The sequence below is a fragment of the Mobula hypostoma genome, chromosome 4 (assembly GCF_963921235.1).
Source record: "Mobula hypostoma chromosome 4, sMobHyp1.1, whole genome shotgun sequence".
Classification (NCBI taxonomy): Eukaryota; Metazoa; Chordata; class Chondrichthyes; order Myliobatiformes; family Myliobatidae; genus Mobula; species Mobula hypostoma.
In genome coordinates, this window is record NC_086100.1 from 171081939 (window position 1) to 171102975 (window position 21037).

General features: G+C 36.3%; 1 protein-coding gene across 2 annotated transcripts in view; it reads right to left on the reverse strand.

The window, feature by feature from the left end:
* Window positions 1-404: 404 nt before the first annotated feature.
* nsd2 (nuclear receptor binding SET domain protein 2) overlaps window positions 405-21037 on the reverse strand; it is a 105607-nt gene continuing 84974 nt past the window's right edge. For both annotated transcript variants that reach the window (XM_063047000.1, XM_063046999.1), the window contains exons 17-23: window positions 19357-19469; window positions 16919-17188; window positions 16201-16317; window positions 15183-15324; window positions 12693-12799; window positions 11430-11631; window positions 405-8676 (exon numbers count right to left, since the gene is read on the reverse strand). In XM_063047000.1, coding sequence (XP_062903070.1) covers window positions 8390-8676; window positions 11430-11631; window positions 12693-12799; window positions 15183-15324; window positions 16201-16317; window positions 16919-17188; window positions 19357-19469 — 1238 coding nt within the window. In that variant the 3' untranslated portion in view covers window positions 405-8389. The remainder of the gene's footprint in view (window positions 8677-11429; window positions 11632-12692; window positions 12800-15182; window positions 15325-16200; window positions 16318-16918; window positions 17189-19356; window positions 19470-21037) is intronic.

The window sequence follows — 21037 nt, forward strand, 5'->3', positions numbered from 1 at the left end:
ACCTTGTGCTTTTTAAAGATGGCTTGAGATCATCCAAACAATATTGATGAAAGAGAAAATAATGTTGGTTTGCTTATCCAGTCCAGGCGACACTATTAGTGAGATCTCTCCAGGGCTTTTGATGATTTTGCTATAGTTGCTTTGGTCTTAAAATTGTACAGGAAGGCTGAGAATGCTGCTGTCCAGGTTATGAGCTTTGAACTGAATTTGTAGGCTACACGTTCATCATTTCTGCTAGACGGCCAAAGATTGCAATGGTCACCATGTCTGCCTTTATTGAGGATTAGCTGACTAGATTAGAGAGCTAGTCCACAATCTAATTATAGAGTTTAACTATCAGGAGGGGCAGGTTCCCCAAGGTCTCACTGTGGACTGATTTTGTCAAAGGATGGTATCGTGGAATATAAACAGGATTGCAGAAGGCCCATTCTTTCACATGTTTCAGTGAATGATCAATACATAGAGTGGGTATTGAAGGAGAATTGGTACAGGATAGTTTTGATAGTAAAATCTGTTTAAACTTCAAACGGATCATGCTGCTTCTAGAAATTTAGACAATTGTCATGTTTGGCCTATTCTGGTTCTGAATTTCTATGGATGTGATCTGAGGGCAACCGTGTAAAAGCAGTAAGTAACATTCAATAGTTGTAGCACTTGAAAGAGCACAGATTTATAGACATTGCCAAAAGATATCAGTGGTGAATCAGAACACTAATACCTCCAAAATTAACACAAGGTTTACAAGTGGAAATAATAAGATTACGGAATAGCATCCATCAGAGGTTAATTGAATTTCAGGCCAGGATAAGGAGAATACAGATGTTGTAATCATATTTCTAAAGTTCTAGAAAAAGGAAGACTTTCACTCCCAGTACGGGGGTCAGAAATCAGATTATTCACCAATTTGTATAAAATATTCCTAATAAGAGGGGGAAAAATAACATTTCCAAGGGTTCATTACAATTTTTTTTTAAGTGAGTGAAGAATAACTTAAGTTTAACTAATTATGTATCTTTAAAATTCAAACTTAATCAAGCTGCAATGAATTGTCCTTGGACTATTATGGATGTCCAGAAGGAATTTGGCAAAATGCCTCCCAAGATGCTGGTTAGTTAAAGATAAACCTTAAGATCAGAATACTATTTATTGACCCAGAGAAGAAAGTAAGGAAAACTAGGAGGATGTAACTGGGGTTGCAAAAGATTGTAGTGAGGCTGCAACCTTTTAAATATAAATTACTTGGATGTTAGGGATGGAATGAATTATCCTAGTCTGAGAATGATCCTGCAAGTAATCCATTACAAAGAGTGATAAAACAAAATTTTATCTCAATGTAGAAAGCTTTCAGTCAAATACTTAAAAATATAGAATAGGGTAGCTTCTAAATGGAGAAAAAAATAGCAGCATGTAAAATGGCCTCAATAGCCATGGAAAATTACGAAGGACAATATTAAATTAAGCTAGTTAGTTACAGCATAGAAGGTAGGCATGAATTTTTGTTTGTCATGTAGGTTGACCAACAACAGTTAATTGTAAGGGACAGGCTAAGTGAAGTTGGGAAATGTTTATTCCCACTGAGAACTCTGGATTTTTTTGAAAAGCTGCAGTTGATTCTTTTTAGATCAATTCTTTAATACTGAGTGAATGAGTTATTTAACCATATAGCAATTACAGCACAGAAACAGGCCATCTCGGCCCTTCTAGTCCATGCCGTACTGAAAGATGGGTATGAGGAAAATGTATGGTGTTAAATCCAGACACTGAAGTCAGAAAACTAAAACAATTGATCCTAAGAAATACTAGATGATCTACTTTGCACCAACAATGCAGCATTATGCCACCATAGCAGGCATTTCTAAAATGAACATTAAACCTCACAAACAGATGATTCTATTCTGTTTGTGATTGATCTTAGATACACACTGCATATGTTGCTTGGAAACTAGGTAGTTTTTAAGGACAGACCTTTGATCCATCTCTCACCCCTGTTTACATCATTCCACTGGTGCATTTACAACTTCAAAACACTTTTCTGCCAAGTTCCTTGAAATCCATTAAAAGTTTGTTCCATCAAGTAATTCCATGAACCTGTTAAAGAAAAGAAAAGAGCATTAAGACACTCTATAATGGTCTAGCCTGTTAATTTTATTTGCAAAGTAAACATTTTAAATAATCCCTCTTTGCTGTAGCTTAATATCTGCTAAAATTATTTTGCACCTTACTTTGATTTTTAACTCATTTTGTGTTATAAATGGATTAGGCTGGCACGTGGTTAGAAAGACCAATGGTATGTTGGCTTTTGTAGTCCATACTAGTTGCGATAAAAGGATGCTTTGATGCAAGCTTACAGGTGCACCTATAGTACTGTACATAGCCTTGGCCCCTTACTTAGAGAGGATTTGCTTGTATTAGAGGCAGTGTAGAAAAGGAGCACCAAGTTGATTTCTGCTGTAAAGGGGATCACTTATAAAGTCGAATATAAGTCAATTACCTAGTGAAATATACTGTAGACAATTGAAAGGTGAGTTAATTGAAGGATAAAATTGATAAGGTTGAGTATGAAGATGCTTTCTCTTGTGGGGTCTCAAATGTCAGGTAGAGACATGAAGAAATTTGAGAGTTGGAAATATTTGTAATTCTCTGCCCCAAAACTGTTAAGGGAACATTATTAAATAAACTTAGGGTAGAGGCATTTAAACTGTAAGGTTGGCAAGCGTCATGAGAGTGGGGAGGAAGCTTTTGAAGCCAAGGTTGAATTAGCCAGGTCTTGTCAAATGTTGGAGCAGGCTCAAAAGGTGTAATTAGCTTATTCTTTATAAAATTAATTGCTTTAATTATCTTTTTGTAAAGGAACTTTATCATATTCTCTAACTTTCCTTTTGTACCCATCTCCTTCCCATTTACTGGAACAGCAGCTCAGTGCAATCTTGCCCTCCTGTTGGCATGAATATCATCTATTCTAAGCTATCAGAAAGCCGATTAATTTTCTGCTTCAAAAATTGTTTTTGTCTGAGACAGACCATATTAAAGAAAGTTACTAATTATTCTGAGATCATTGTAATTTTTTCAGTAATGTAAATGGAACATGGGGCTAGCTTTATTTCTATGAATCTCGAGGGGGATGATTCAATTGACAAGCTGTACCAGTTATTCCTAGAAACTAGTCATAACAACAGCTAGGAAGTTTCTGATGTTTAGTTAATGCCCTTCAATTGTAGCCCAAAACTCAAAAATTTTAATCCATGGGGTGAATCATTATATAAAAAACTTTTCTCCCCTGTAATAAGAGTGTTTAGTATAAAATGGAAGAAAGACCACCAGATCAACTGGTCTTCAGCATAATCAACCACATTTCAACTACTGTGTGTAGGTAAACAATATAAAATGCCCACCTACGTCGTTTCAGGCAGGAAGAAAATGTGGATCTTTTAAATTTACAGTAATTGAATGAAAGACATGTTACTGGCTCAACTCAGCTCTCAATATATATTTTACCAGCTCAGACCACCTAAGAATGCAAATATAAACCAACCAAAAATGCCTACATTTCAAATTTAATCACTTTGAATTTCCCACAAAGGTGATGAAAATATTTCTTTATTGATTATTCCTTTTTGAACCTAGTCATACAATTCTTAGTAACGGAACATTTTATCTATCTCATTAAATATTCTCTTTATCCGTTGGACTATTTTAAAGTAGCTGCATTTTTTGGACTGTGTATTTTTATTAACATGTTTTCTAAAAACCCTTTCAAGGGAATATGGTGTAAAATAAGGGAGCTGTGGTGGTGCATTGGATGGGGGGAGCGGGGGGAGATAAAGAAAATTATTCTACATCTGTCTGGTGTGAAGGGCTTCCATCAAATCAACTTAAAACCACAACAGCTCACAATATCAAATATTAAATACCTTATGAAGATTGAAATCTGTTGTGGTCAGTATATAGTTCATCTGCCAGTGTTAACTTTCTTAAGAGTTCCAGTAGATTTAAATTACAATCAATAAATGTAGATCATCAGAAAACTTTAATTCAATTAGTGATGCAAGTTAACTACTGCTTTTATATGTACCAAAAGTATTGGCTCCTACTCTTCATTTTGAAAATAAGAGCAAAAGTACCAATTGGCAGGCTTAGTGATTTGCTGGGTACCAGAGTTGAAATGTAAGAAGTATGAAAGTGGCTCATTTGTAGTGTGTATAATCTGTGATAAACTAGAACTCTTCAGTGTAGACACTCTGATACATTATACCCATGCCAGTTCTTTGAAAGAGCTACCTTTTCCAATATACCTGTATACTCGCAAATATTTCCTTTGATTATTCTTTGATTTCTTCCTACCACACTTTCCAAGGACATATCAATGGATTAAAATTTCCCTTTTGCATTGGTACTTCAGTCACCTTAAATTTGCCCTGTTGTTATAACCGTATTAAAAAGCTCCCTCTTCCCTTATCATTCTCTACTTCTCTTCCTGTGATAGCATTCTGGAATATCTTTGCTTCCCTTCAAGGTCTTGATAGTTTTTAGAATTGGATGCATTACCTCAGTTGGAGTGTAAGCACCACTCAATACGTAGCACAATTACCTTTCAGCACTCTATCTCCTATAAATCTAAGGACTCAATTATTTTTGAAATAGCAACTGTTCAGCTAGTTTTTTGTTTGAATTCCCAATTCTGTTCCTAAAACAATTGTAATCTTTAATTTGTGCCATCTCTCATTCACTTTTCCAAACTGCATCACTTCATAACTTTCCGTAATGACTTTCTGACATATGTGCCTATTTCAATAGTTTATCTTTACCACAAGATTTGTTACTATTCATGTCATCATTTAGTACATTGTTGGTACTACAAATTCTTCTGGCTCAGTTTCATTTATACCAAAAAAGGAGCAATGGTTCAGAAGGAAGGATTAAAAAACCAAATCCCATCTTTATGGTAACTTTGTACTTGGTCATGAAGTCAGACTGCTAGTTAAATGATGGGTTGCAATTCTAGGTATCCAAGTCTTTTAATACAAAACTTAAAAAATAAAATCTTGTTGAGGTGTGCACAGTCAAAAGCATACAGCAGCTTCAATACGCAATGTCCCATCAATAAGATTATGAATTCAAGACATGTAATTGTTACCTGGTTGATTTAAACATGTACAGATGAGTTGAAGAAATTATACCATAACCCTTTCTAAATAAACCAATTCTTAATTTCAATTTTGCAAAATGATCAGTTGTAAGTTTCAATAACTGGTGAGGTCAAGTATGTAAAAGTGAAATTAGATCAAGGCAGTAATTTGAACTGCATGCAATAAACTGGCATCCTATTTTAGTGGCAGTAGCTATGAGTGGATTTTGTGCATTGGACAAAGTATCACCCAGTATCACCTACAGTGAAAGTGAATTTGAAGTCATTTTTCAGCCCACAGTTGACTATGTAAGATGTATCACCATCAAAATTCCTATCTCTACTCTAATTCCCCCTGCCCTCATATACCGACCTTGACATAGTGAAGAATCCCAAAATGGTAGAAGTTGAATGCCTATCTCCTGACTGTTGTCATTTGTGAAATCCAAGACTGATATTGGGTACTTCATCCACACATAAAGAAGGCCATAAACCCAATTTAAGCACCTATTCCAGAAGTCTGATATTATTAATTCCTAAAAACTGGGCTTCATTGTACCTATTTTTATACCCATAAAATGTAGAGACTTGCAAGGCCTTCCTGTGTATTTACCCTCTGCTCTTATGGGAATCTAATATTTCTCCTCAGCAGACAGGTGACAGCAATAGCTTACTACTTGAACTCAACAATCAAGCCATTTTTAATACCTGAGCAAAAAAAAACAGAGAAATCGTATTGGTAACTACTCAGTGCATTACCATGATTCACATTTGCCCAAATTTTCCATCCACTATGAATAGATGATTTCAGGTCTGCTTCTCATGCCAATTGCACATGCACACTTTTAACCATATATTTAGATATTGCACATTATGGCCAATGATGATCAATGTATCTTTGACATTAGGCTTATTACTAGGCTTAGGTTTAAGGGCATTGTCTCTAGTTTTCAAGTGCCTTGGGATCTGGTTCAGGTTGCTCTGTTGGAGTCACTAGGGAATCCTAGGACAGCAGAGTCCATTTTTGTGGCACAATACATAGTGGGACACTTTTATCCCAAAACAATCAAGTACCCTGTAAATTAACTCCAATCAATTCACTCACAGCTGGATTCAAATTAGAAGTACCCATTTCAAACATCTTATTCATACCTCCTTCACCCAGAACTTGAAACTATTTTATGGGTATAAGCTAAATTCTACCCATTGAGCTTGCTATATATAAATGCAGCACTTAATTCTCAAGATTTAAATTTACTTACTACAAGTCAGTATGTACTGAGTATAAACATTTGCTACACACATAGGGACTTAAAAGATTTCCTAGAAATTAAACCCTTGGGCAGTATTGCTAAATATGCTATATGGTCAAATTAGCATGTTCTACTCTGCCTCCAGAATTCATTCTATTCAATGCAATGGAATTAATTTCAAAGGCAGAATACAATGTGTTGACAATAGCAAGTTGTATATTACAATCAGAGGCTAATTTCCAGGTACACATTTGTACAACATAGTTATAACACATGTAGCCCCTCACAAGTGAGGGGCATAATTTGAAATTATTTCCAAAGGCAAAGAAAATGAAATTCATTAGGTTGTCAGCTGAAAAGTGAACAATGCCACTGAGTTCAAAAGTCAGAATAATTTGAATAATTTTGGCTGGATTTCTGATTAATCATTTTGCTAAACTGCACCATGCCAATTATTTTCCCCTTAATCTTATTATTTCATTGCATTAGGAACTTCTCAGTAATTAATGTAAAAAAAATGTTCATCTACACAAATGGAAAAGTAGCTTTTCAACATCTGAATTATTATACAAAATTTTACTGGTGTTACGGCAGTGTACTAATCTCCCTGAAGCATGCAGAGTTAAGCAGGGAAAAATTCTATTTCCTAATAACCTGATATTCTGTGTGAACTAGTAACAGAGGCTTCAGCTCTGATTTTGAAGATTTAGATTATGTGCTCAGTGAATCCAAACATCATGATGTAAACTGTAGTAAGAGAAAGAATATCTGCACTGATGCAAGATGACATAATATCGCAGGAATGGGAAATCACACTCAGTGAGATGAAAACCTGCTCTACCATCATTCAGTCATGAAACACATTTTACTCTCACACCAACCACATGAATTTCATTTACCATCCCTTAAGGTATTCTCAATATGAGTAACCACTGCTACTGAATGAAGACACAGGATAACATTATTGACAATATTCTAATCACACAATAAGGTACATTTAAAGCTAACACGACATTCTTTGTTGACATCTGGGATAAATAAACGTAACCACTTAATCTAAAGCCCTCCAATGTGTAATGGACTACTCTTGGACCTTTGCTGGAGCTACAGTGTTATGGGAATAGATGGTGTATAAAATGTTAAGACTATTAAGATCAAATTCTGCAAACAACGCCTTGGACAACGTGAAGTTAAATGTTACGTGTCTTGAATCTATATGCAGTTGGTATCTTTATCCTGTGATGTTGCAAGGACAAAAGTTTAAAAGATAATGGAACCTCTAGAGGATGAACAAGAATGAAAACAAGAGGTAACACATGAACACTAATCTAAACATTTTCAATTAAAGTGAACATGGTCCACAGTTTGGTACATATCTGACTAAACAGAACTTGTATTTGCTGTTATAGTTGGTTTAAATAAAAAAAACTGACTAGAAATTTTCCAGTAAAAGACCCTCAACTGCTGCATTTACTGGCCGCAGTAATACAGTTTCAGTCCCTGTGGTCACACATTTAACAGTTCAAAAGCCCTGAAGATACTTTAAAATGTTGAACATGAGTGATTATGCACTGCAATAATGACCATCAGGGTTACAAAAGGTACTGAACTATCAATGTAAACTACACTAACGCATATAAACACAATGAAGAGCAACTAATAGTGTCATTTTAAGTATCATATTGATAACACTTAATGATTCATAAATGCTATTAATCTCTAGTTTCAATACCAATTTGTATTTTGATCTTTAATTTTTTTCTCCTATTTTCATTGTTCAATAGGAGGAAGATTCCCAGTGTTAATGTAATGCTGTGTAGTTTTGCTGTGCTGGTTGCTGAGTTACGTAGCCACAGTTTTAAGTTATCAGTGCAGATGCAGTTAGGAACTGCTGGAGATGGCTCAGTGGAATCAAGAATGTCCTTTCCTGCAAAGAGTTCTTGTGTGACAATCTGTGAAGAATGTCATTGGTAGTATACATCAATCAACAGTGTCTACAGTTCAAGTAAATTCACTGTGCTTTGTTTACTGGTGTACGATTGCTGGTTTTGGGGTTCTTGGACTCCAATTTAACTGTCTCATTCGGAGAAGGATAGATGTCCAGGTTTTTGCATCGTTCGAGAGGTTCCGCCATGTTGCAGTGGTCATGTTCGCAGCAGCAAGCAAGTCCATCTAATGTGGACTTGAACATTGTACCTTCCTCGTGATCCTTACAGAAAGAGTTGGGGCAAAATTGGCAAAACACAACAGAGGGCTTTCCACAGACATCACAGTGGTGCCATGGGCATTCCCACTTTCCTAAAAAAGATCAAAATATATTAGTCATGTTGCACTGATTAATAGCAATAGATTAAAAAATTTAATGCTTATTTCCAGTTTTATTATCTCACATACACTTAGACATCCATTCTGCTTTAACGTTCATTTCAACTCAAAATCATGTACATTAATTTATTTTCCCTATCACACAGTCAGAATAGAAGGTGTGAGCTCTAACTAAACAACTGTTTAATAAAAATACTAGTCTTAAATTTTGTACTTGCCAAATGACCTTGCAACCACCAACATTATTCCTTCTCCTCTATTATTCAAATGATGGAAATTTCTTTACTATCCCGTCTGATCCTCTCACATATTAACATTTCTGATCAACCTTCTAAGTTTCATAAAATAAACCTTAGTTTACATATTTTCCCCCTATCATTTAGCCCTTACTCTACATTTCCAATAAGCTTTCACTTCTCTGCCACCCTCCATTCCCCAAATGAGGTGTAATGCATTAAAGTGCCACTCAACATTCCAGATATTTTCTGTCTTAATCCACGATTTTCTCTTTTGATCCCCAGATGTTTTCCCTCACCATCAAGGGACCTTGTTTTATTCTTTTAAGCACTAAGTAACTTCATGTTTGCTTATTTGACAACCAATTTACCACCTTTTATCCACAGTACCCATAATGCTGCCCATCACTGAGTCATTGTCAGATCTGAATATCTCACCTTACAAAGTGCTATCCACGTAAGTATGGGTGAATAATTGAGATCCTTTAGGGCATAGCTTGTCACACACTGCCATTATCTCTAAATTCTAGTCATTCAGCCTATTTCTTAGCCAAGTCAATGGTTTGCTCTCAATTAAACCAATAGTCTCTTACAACTTGCAAGAGATTTCAAACAGCTGTTTAAGAACAATTCAGCAATCAAGAAAACATGTCAGTCCCCAAGTGCTTTAAGGGATAAAGTTCAGAACTGATACATCACAGTCCATCAAATCCATAAAGGAATTCAGTAGAGAATGCTAAAGATTGGCATGACGCAAAGTTGCAAAACATTAAAGCAGCCCATTGACTGGAGAGATGCTGGTAGCCTGGAACCTGATCAACACTGCAGCTACATTTTTTTTAAACATGTTTAACAAATCAGAACAGTGGAGGGCAAGCAGGGAGACTTGAAAACTATCTGTACATCAGTTCAGCAAATAGCAGTGAATACAGATTCAGGAAGATCACATCTAATTAACCAACTGCCTTGGAGTATTTTAAGAAAGTGACATCTTAAATGAACTATGGTGTGTTCTGCAGTTAGCAAACCACTTTCAGATGATGTTTGTCAAAGTACCACAAGGAAAATCAACGGATTAAGTGTTGGATATTCAGTTACATCCTTCGTAATTGTTTAAGAAACTGGATGAAGAAAACAGAATAGCTAATTGTTCAAGGATATAGGCTGTGTATGAAAAGAATTGTGGGGTTTTCATTACCAAAATATAAGAACGGTAAAATTGTTGCACATGCAAAAACTGAGAAACGTGTATTTAATGAATAAATGCTGAAATAACAGAGGATAAAGTTAAAAGAGACACAGGTAGGTTTACTTTTCAACATAATCTAATAAATCACCTATCAACATGTCTAATACTGTCACATCACAGCAGAAGGGAAAAAAAATTGACAAGCTCACATCTTGATCAGCAAGTCCCTTTTATGTGAAAACAAGCAATCTATTTTAAGTAACAAATCAGTGTACGAGTATACAAGCTAATCGAGAAGTCATAGTAGAGAGGGTACAAAGGAACTCATTTTAGCTTTGGAAAGTGGCATCGGAGTGATGATCTCATTCCGATAAGCACATCACTGGGACTGATAGTCATATATTCATGATGGTATACAAGGGTTAGAATGATTTCTGCTGTCAGATTCCATGAACTAAAAGAATAGTGGAACTGTGCAACGGGCAAGAGTAGCAAGAATAGTGGTGAAGATCACTTATTATGTGAACTCTAGGAAGACTAGCAGGATTTAAAAAGGTAACAAATGGTCAATACTTTACGCACTACATTAAAAGCATAAATAAATGAGTGTATAATGAACTCTGACCAATTTTTGATAAGTTTGTAGATGTCTTTTGGTCATAAAAACGGTGTAAGATTGGTCAGTTTAAATGGTGCTTGAAAAGTGGGATCGCAATCCAAAGAAATCCCTAATTATGTACATGTTACAATAATTACCAATTTTTCCCTATTCAAGAGAATTTATAATGTTGATTTAAATTTATTAACTCGTGACCTAGCAACCAACAAGATTTTATTCTGCATTAGCTACATTAGCTACATTCTACATTTGTTGTTTATCCTTTCACCACTCTTATTAACGAGTGAAGGACTTTTCATCCACCACTTTTTCTATTATCCTAAATTGATTGCAGCACAGAAATGCAAAATTCTAAAGGTGCAAATCAACACCATTACTTTAGGGTATCTCTCCAAGTGCCTTGTGAGAGAAACAATGTTTTCTAATCACTAACCTTAATTAATACTTGCTACCAGAAACAAATGTTATTCAAAAGTCTGCATAATGTACCAGTCTGGGTAAAGTTACTATTCAAAAGGTTTGTGCAGTTGATTGATCTGTTGTTCTGATAACTTTGTATGTATTTTGGACATGATAACCTTCACCTTGTTAACATAATCAAACCTTTCCACAATATTTTAAGCGGCAAATAAATAGTGAATGTATACAAGTTTGAAATCTTCAAAGAACTCAAACTTCATACCAAATGGAGGCTTTGTAAGACTAAGGCAGGACAAATGATATGCCTTTGAACATGCTTTTCTATCACACAGTACAAGCTCCCCTCCATCTCTGCAGCGGAAACATTCATCCTCATGTGCTTTTTTGCCTTCATTCTTTGACTTGCGTTTTCTAATTTTCTTTTTCCGCCTTTTTCCTTTATCATCTGAACCATTGCTTGCATTCTAAAATTAAAAATAAACGTTTAGCTTAGATCTGTGTTCTAATTTTATATATAGAATTCAGAAACAACAGTATCACAACAACGCAGATCATTTAATATCATTATGCATTTCTATTAAATCCCTATTTACCATTACTTGATGCAACAAAAAGCCAGCATTTTATGGGAGGGGTTAGTCCATGGCATCATTTGTTTCAATAATTATGAGATTAGAAAATTCAAAGTGAACAAAAATTGGTCAGGTTTCTCAAATCTAACCTCCTCCAAATGTTAGTGAATACATGCATGCATTGGCAATGTAAAATAAGCAAAGTTATAGTCTGTAGTATTCAGCTAGGCACTTACAAACAACTGGACAGAGCTGTCACAAATGTTCCTCTGAATGCAGGCAATACATCATACAGTGTATATAGAACAGCACAGCATAGTATAGGCCCTTCAGCTCACAATATTAATTACTTCCTCCAGTAGTTCTAATTTCTTCACAGTATTATTTAATTAGAAATTAACTGAATCAACAATCCGTTTTTGTGTTGTCATGTTGTAAATTAGTGGAGCACAAAAGGAATTGGTGCCTACTGATCAGTCTTTGCAACATACATCAAATGTTTTGGACAAATAGGCTGTATTAATTTCTAAGTTTGGATGCAAAAACCAAATTAGATGGAAAAGTAAACTGTTACCAATACTTAGACAGTGGATACAAAATTAGGACAGTGAGAAGTTATGTAGTGAAGTGTGAAATATTGTTGTCCTTTGGTAGGTAAAAAACAGGAAATAAGAATTTCTCTTAATTCTGTGAATGCAGATGTTGTTGTATTCACTGGATAACTAGCCTTCTCATTTTGCAAATAAATTCAAACACATACCAACAGCCATTATAACAGCAAATGCTATGCTATTCTTTATTTCAAAAAGATGTGAGTATAAAAGTAATTCTCTACAACAATTTGCAGTTCACAACATGCAGTTCTGGTCTCCTTTTAGGTAGTTGGTAAAATACAGCATCATCATTGTTGTTTTTTCCCCAAATGTAATTCTTGGATACGATGATATTCTTACCTTGGGTCTGACCCCTAGGAAACCACTACAGTTTGGTGCACCACACCTGCATACTGTCTTCTCATTGCCAAGGCAATCTAGGTTATAATTAAAGGTGAGTTCAGTCCCTATGGGATAAAAGCAAGAATCATGACACAAACTGGCTTTACTGTTAGCAACCCTACTAACAGTAATGCAAATAATTTAAGGATTTTCTTAACAACTTATTGAATTCGCCCAAGTAAATTATTACAGTAACAGCGACAAAATGGATAACTGCAAACCTCTAGTAACCTGGCAATATAACCTGTTATTTATGTGATGCATCTTATTCCTATCAACAAACAAATGAAATATCACCAATTTCTCAAAAAAGCAGAAGTGGAGAGAAATATAATCAAGTTAAGACCATTCAAACATGAAGGAAAAATTTCAGTTCAGAAAAATTTTTGGCAACATTTTGGCAAAGACCAGACCTACTTCACAAAATGTAACATTTCCTCACTCCATTCTATCTTGAAAATGCAGAACAAATCCAATCTAAGCAAGTCTTAATAATAAGTGAGGGTAGATGTTGTCAAAGTTGACATCAAGTGTTACAAATATTTGTTTTCAGCTTCTTAATCTGTTTTCTACACCTCTTTACATCCTTGATCCAATGAGAAGATGTGAAATTCAGGAATGAGTTAAGTGACATCCTTGACATCAAGGCAGCATTGAACCAATGAACTCCTGTGAATAATATTGGGAACAAACTTTCCACCTATGGTTGTCAAACTTAATTTGTGACGAAAGGTTTTGTTGCTTAAGACCAATGATCTCTACTACTACTACTACGTCTACTCAGACCTAGGGGGCTGGCGTCGGGCACAACGACGGACTCTCCACTTCTCTCTCTCCCTCATCAGTGCATTCAGTTCATCTACATTAGTCGCATCGCTGTCTTCTAGTAGCATGTTGACCATAGTCTTGGGAGGGCGCCCAGGGTTCATCCTCCTGTGCTTGGACTCCCATATGTTGACTAGGCTGGCAGGTAGCTCGGGGTGGCGTAGACAGTGCCCCGCTAGTTGCAGTCTTCTCGCCTCGATTTTAGTGGAGAGCATTGGTAGGTTGTTATAGAGCTAAACGTTCGTCATGTGCTGTTGCCAACTCACATCAAGAGCCATACGGAGCATTCGTATATAGCAACCATCCAGAGACTTTCGCATCGTCTTGGTGAGTGTCCATGTCTCGCATCCGTACGTGAGAATGGACTCTATGACTGTCATGAAGATCCTCTTTTTAAGCCCTCTGGTCAGGTTCGACTTCCAGATTTCCTTCATGCTGTTCATAGCCCTCCACGCCAGTGCCTTCCGTATCTTTATGTCCGTCTCCGAACTCATCATTCTTGACCCGAGGTACTTGTAGTCAAAGACTTTCTTAATGGTATCATTCTCTACGGTCTTGAGAGTACATCACTGCAAAGTATTGCTGTAAGAGCCCCTATCATTAAGGGTTCAATCACCTTCAGCTGCTTCATCAGTGACCTTTCTTTGTCATACAGTAAGTAGCATGGATATTCATTGATAATTGCCAGGATCAATTCCATTTACAATGAACCAGAATCTAACCCTGAGCAATATTTAAGCTTGGATTATTTAAGTACTTCCTGGGGCACAAATGACTAATTAGAATATAAGGAAACTGACCACCTCCACGTAGCATTCAAAAGCCACATTCACAAGCCAATGTTGAATCAACATCAGCATCCTGGAAGATCACCACTAATGAGATATATATCTGAGGCAAACCCATAAACATGAAGATTATGGAGGGGAAGCTGGGCATTTGAAAGCAAACAATTCAATTGATTCTCCAAACTCTACCATTTGAGGAATCAGTTAGGATTGCCTAACTGAAAACAGTTCCAACAAATTTGTTCACCAGTGCCAAGGACAAAGCAACCCATTAACTGGCATCTATTTACCACGAATACCAGAAAAGCAACAGTATGGATTAAAGACTATACAGACCATCAAATCTTTACTTTCTCTACCCAAGAGCAATCCAGTTAGTCTAGTCCCCTTGCTCCCTAAAATTATAACATTTCAGGTTAAACAGATCTATAGTTTTTCCAATTTAGGGAGAGAGAAAAACTAGGGGCCATAAATACATAAATTATGTCCAATAAATAATACAGAATTAAATAAAACAATTTAACAAGTGTTAAGAATATGGAACTTGTTTCTGCATAAAGTTCGTTAAGTTAACTGGACAAATGAATCTGGGAGAAGAGAATAGAAGGATATGGTGACTGGGTTAGAAAGGATGGGTAGGTGGGATACCTTTGTGTGGAGAATGAATACCAAGGGAGATCAGCTGAACTCAATAATCTATTTTAGTATTGCTAGTACAGTTTATTCAATGCTCTCCACCCCCCCCCAAATAGATCAAAGGTTTAAAATGGACCTGTGTTACAAAACTGGCATGGCTGTTTATGTTTACAAGGAAATTTTCAACATTCTCTATTACCTGCTGAGATATCACAGAGAGAAAACAACCCAACTCGAGTGTCTCCATTCACTGTCCACTTTTGTGTCTCACAATTGGGTTGGCAACTGTGGTTCATGAAGCGACAATAATTCCCTTTAGGCCCAGCATCTATTATTCGATCCTGAAACAGACAACAGTTGTTACATTTATAAATCTGTCATAGAAGTTACAGTACATTTGAGAAAAGTGGTTTATTTTGAAGAGCTGTAATTAGGCCTGAGACAGGATGGCTAAAACATAGTGCATTGTGATTTATCATGAAAAATGCTTTAATAATGCAAGTACATTCTGTCCCAGCTGACTGCCTTCTGGCAACATGGCATTACAGTAACATTACTAAAACCCAACAGATTTTATTCTTTAAGGATTATCATTTTTTTTAAAAAAAGGATTTATGTATGTGCAAAACAGTTAATATATTCCGATATTACACAATTCCTTCAAGTCAATGAATATAACAGCTTTGAAAAATAAGATAACGTTATATAAATTGAAGTTTTCCTTTCAAGGAATGCTGATAATGATTGGCTCAAAGGTAAATTTCTTTGTGATTGTTTGCAATCTCTATTTTAGTACCAAAACCAAAGGATGTAGGCAAAGATTTAGATGGTGATGCACTTTTCATACGTTGACAAGGTAATCACATTCAGAAATTTGCAGAGGAAAGGGAAAATAGGTTTAAAAGCTGCAGTGAAAATGGAAGAAAATAATGAATTCCAAACCATAGCACTATACTGACTTGAAATTACTTAGAATTAAATATATTATTGTAGCTCATTTCAATCCCTGCGAGTATTGAAATCCAGTGTATGGCAGTGAGCAAGTTGCAGGTAATTTATCAAAGTGGTCTGTATGAAACCATTTACTGATTATTAAAGTACATTCAAAATATTTTTATATATATATAAAAAAAACAAACTATTAAAAAGTGGTACTCTAGAACTGACCAGACCTTGCTTTCGAATCACCTGGAAAGGTTAACCAGTGTAAGATTTACCTTGTCAATAGTGAGCATGTAGAAATTGGCAATGTTATGTTCTTGTGCAAACCGTATTCTTGCTCTGCATTCATCTTCATCTATTACCTCTCCCACATATTCATTAACAAACATTCCCTGTATTGGACAGAACATTTAGAATTAGAACAAAGGAAGATAGCAATTAGAATTGGAGTCCATCCACTAATGCAGTCAAACTTGTCTCTAAACTGAAAGGCAAGACAGTGATGTAGCAGTTACAGCAACTCGGGGTTTGACTTGACCTCTGCTTCAGTGCAGATTTGTATGTTGCTATGTGGGTTTGCTTTACTTAGGCTTTCTCACAGATCTCAAATTTATGCTGGTAGAGTAACAGTAAACTTCTTCTGGTACTAGTGGATGGCAAGTGAATCAAAGGGGTGACAGGCATGTGAGAGGGAATAGAGGTGGAACACTATGCAGGGCATCAAGACTTATGGGAATAATTTGAGTGCTAGTATAAACTGAATGGGTCAAGTAGGAGCCTCCTGCATCATACAAAAACATGAAAAATAATTCATGTTTATGTTTATATTTTAAATATCAATATCTAGGATATACTGGTAGAGGCATTGGAATTAAGCTTCATATTGTCCAGATTCTCAACTAATAAGTAGATTATTCAATCACATGAAGAGCTACTCAAGCAACTACCAAAATTGATTATTAAAATATGAAAAGTATCATTCTAACAACTTACTTTCTTTATGTCAGTCTTTGTAATGAGACCCCAGCCTTTTCCAGCAGTTTTGACAACTTGTGACTCAGGATACTGCCTTTTGCTAAAACACTGGTTTTGGCATCGTGCACCAGCTGGGCATACAGCAGGATGGCATTCGTACATTAACATTCTGTTCAGGCACTCTGAATCCAGACCGCAAGGATGATCATCAGTTGGTTTACAGTTGCATCTCGAGATTTCTGAAATATCAGCTGTGTAGATTTGTGCTTTGCCAAATGGCTTATTGACCTTTAAAGAAAGAATAGATTTTAAAAACTTTGAACACAGATTGGACTAATTTAAACTTAAAATGCTTACTTAATTTTTTATAGCCTGTGAATTAATGCACATCATGCAACACTTAATAAATTTTACAAGTTAAAAAAAATAGAATTTGTAATTCATGGCATGGGTATATGATGGCAGGAGTGTTTGAGGTAATATTGGAGAAAATAATTATTTAAGTGGAAAGAATACAATTTAGAAAACTGTAGAGATTGACTTGAAATGCAGATTTTAAAAAATTGTCATTTTCATTCACAGAGGACTAATGAAGCTTGAAATATGAATACATACAAAAATAAACTAAAAATTGATGGATATTTGAAATGGCTCCCATCACGCACAGCATTTTGAATTTACCAATAACTTGCTAAAACATAGATGGCATTTACAAACACAAGATATCAGGTGGATGAGAAAGTATAGCCTGAGACAAGTGAAGGAGAAATATTCAACCAACTATGTCAAGTAACCTTCAGGAAAACTGACACATGTATCTTTAAAACAAAATTCATTCACATATTCCAAGTAGCTAGTCACAGGTACATGTACTATTCTGGACTCTTACTCAGATATTTTGTTATTAAATCAACTTTAAGCAGCCTATAACAAATTATTGGCTGATTGTCAAAAAGAACTCAAATTGAAAGGCTTAGGTTCAATTCTGCAACTTATATCCTGCACATGCAAACAACAAATCTTAGGGACACAAGCAGCAAGACCTATACAGAAGGTCAGGCAGCTCCCGTAGAAAGAGCTCAACAAGTCAAGGAGCAGCTATTGAGGGAAAGGAATAATTAATTATTCAGGTGGAGACTATATCAGGACTGAGTATGGAAAGAAGGTAGCCAGTGTTAAGAGGGCGAGGAGGCTGCAAGGAGGGTGAGACAGGAGCCAAAGGCAATAGTTGGACTGAGAAGTGGTGAGGAATGATGCCAGTTGGGGGAAGGGGAGGAGTGGAGTTGAAAGACAAGCACTGATGGTTGATAGCCAGAAGCAGACCAGGAAAAGGAAAATAAAGGGTAGGCAGTAGATGGAGACAGAGGCTGCAGACAAAAGGCTACAAGTGCTGAATCTGATAAATATGGAAGGTGATAATGAGTTGGGCTGATGGGAAAGGGAACTAATGAGAGAAGTGCATGGGTAGTAGGTGAAGGAAAACAAATGGGAAGACCAGGAGTGGAGGGAGAGAAGGAGAATACTGTATAAAGCTTGCATGAAATTGGAAAATTCAAGAATTCAGTGATCATATTATTGGGTTATAAACTACCCAGGTGGAATACGAGGTGCTGTTCTTCTAGTTTGATTTTGGTCTCACTTGACATTGTAGAAGGCAGAAGACAGAAGACAGACAGATCACAGTGGGAATAGGAAAAGAACTGAAGTGACATACAAACTGGAGCACAGGTTGTGCAATGTGGACAAAGCACAGATGGCAGCACGGTAGCGTAGTGGTTAGCACAAAGCTTTACAGTCCAGGTGACCAGGGTTCAATTCCCACTGCTGCCTGTAAGGTTTTAGTACATTTGCCCCATGACAGCATGGGTTTTCTCCCACAGTCCAAAGACATACCAGTCAGTAGGTTAATTGGCCAGTGATTAAGCTGGGGATTTGCTGGGCGGCGTGGCTCGAAGGGCCAGTAAAACCTATTCCATGCTGGACCTCAGTTATGGAAACTGGTTGCCTGGTCTGCACTGTAGAGGAGGTCACAGTAGATGAGGTTGAAGACCCACCTGACTCTATATGCCCATGTTCCCTCACCCCTCCTTTGCCTGTTTATCACCTACTGACTTTAGTTTCACCCCTTCCTCTCTTCTCTTGATTCTGGCTACCATCCCTCTCTTTTCATTCAGGGTCTTGGCCTGAAACACTGATAATTTCTTTTCCTTTGTAAATGCTGTTTGATCCACTGACTTCCTTCAGCAGTTATTCTTGTACAAGATCAATCAGATCTCTTCCTCTCCGTTCATCATTGCCCCTAAATTGTAAATTTTCTCACCTTAAATTAGAATCAAAATTAGCATAATCATTACTTGAATCAAAGCAAATACCTGTGCATGTGCACAGAATCCATCTTGAGCTGGACCATTCAGGTTAAAAATAGCATGAGAATAATGAAATTACTTTATGCCTACCCTTATGTGTTTATATGGCGGAGGCTTTCTCCCATTGCGTTCATTTTCTTGTGCTTCCCTGGTTTCCCTCTGAGCTTTAAGATCCTGAAAGCGTTCTGCTGCCTCTTCTAAAGCTGAAATGTTTGCAAAAAAAAAGGGAGAAAGGATTTTAAAAGATGACCAGAAAAAAACTGGCTACTTAAATTGTGTTTAAAAAAAAACTTAAACTGCAATTTCTCTCTACTAATAGCACAATGGCAAGTTGAAATTCAAAAACCGCAGAGCTCACAAGTGACAAGTTATGCAAAATGTACGATAGTTTAAATTCAGAATCAGGTTTAATATCACTGGCAAATGTGAAATTTTTTAAACTTAGCAGCAGTACCATACATGAAAAAAAAGTTAATCTATTAAAGTATATAGATGCATATTAAATAGTTAAAAATAGGGCAAAAACATAAGTAATAAAAAAAAAAATGAGGTAGCGTTCATGGTTTCAATGTCCATTTAGGAATCATACAGCAGAGGGGGAAGAAGCTGTTCCTGAATTGCTGAGCATGCACCTTCAGGCTTCTATACCTCCTTCCCGATGGTAATAACTAGAAGAGGCCATGTCCTGGGTAGTGGAAGTCCTTAATAATGGACACCGCCTTTCTGAGTCACCGCTCTTTGAAGATGTCTTGGATTCTACAAAGGCTAGTTCCCATGATACAGCTGACTAATTTTATAATTAAAGTTCCATTCTGAAGTTTTATTGGACACACTAGGTGTTAATTTTAAATAATTGCAAAATGTTATGTTCTGCTTTTTGTGAGGCCATGTGCTTAAGGTGGAACAGGAGTCTGGAGGAACTTGGAATCTCAGAACCCACAACATGTAAAAAACACTTGACTCTGCCTTTATAATGATGTTTTAAAACAGAACACCAAGTTTAGTCAAAAGTTTGGCTTTAATCCAGTTTCCAAAATGTCTGTAAAGAATATTGGTGTTTCATTCATAAAGAAACAACATTGCCCTACCATTATTAACTAGGATTTGAAGTACTGAGACCAAAATTTTTTTTTGAAAAAACACATTTTTAAAAAGTGTGTGCTGTACTGGGGGCTTCTTGGGGGAAGATGCACTGGGACTTTGATCTGCCAAGTCCACATGATTTACCTCCATGTGGAAAATGATGGTCACATACAATGCCTATAAAAAGTATTTGCCCCACCCCCTGTAAGTTTTCACGTTTCATTGTTTTACAACGTTGAATCACAGTGGATACAATTTGAGTTTTCTGATACTGATCAACAGAAAGAGACTTTTGTGTCAAAGTGAAAACAAAATTTCTACAAATTGGGCTAAATTTATTAGAATTATTAAACATAAAATTGATTGCATAATTACTCATCCCCCTTCAAGTCAGTATTTAGTAGATGCACCTTCGCACATCTGGACACTACAATTTTTCCCTATTCCACTTTACAAAACTGCTCAAGCTCTGTCAGATTGCATGGGGTCATGGGTGAAGAGCCCTTTTCAAATCCACCGGCAATTCTCAATTGGACTGAGGTCTGGACTCTTGACTTAGCTACTCCAGGACATTAACTTTGTTGTTTGTAAGTCATTCCTGTGTAACTTGGGGTCATTGTCTTGCTAGAAAGCAAATCTTCTCCCAAGTTGAAGTTCTCTTGAGGACTATATCAGGTTTTCCTCCAGG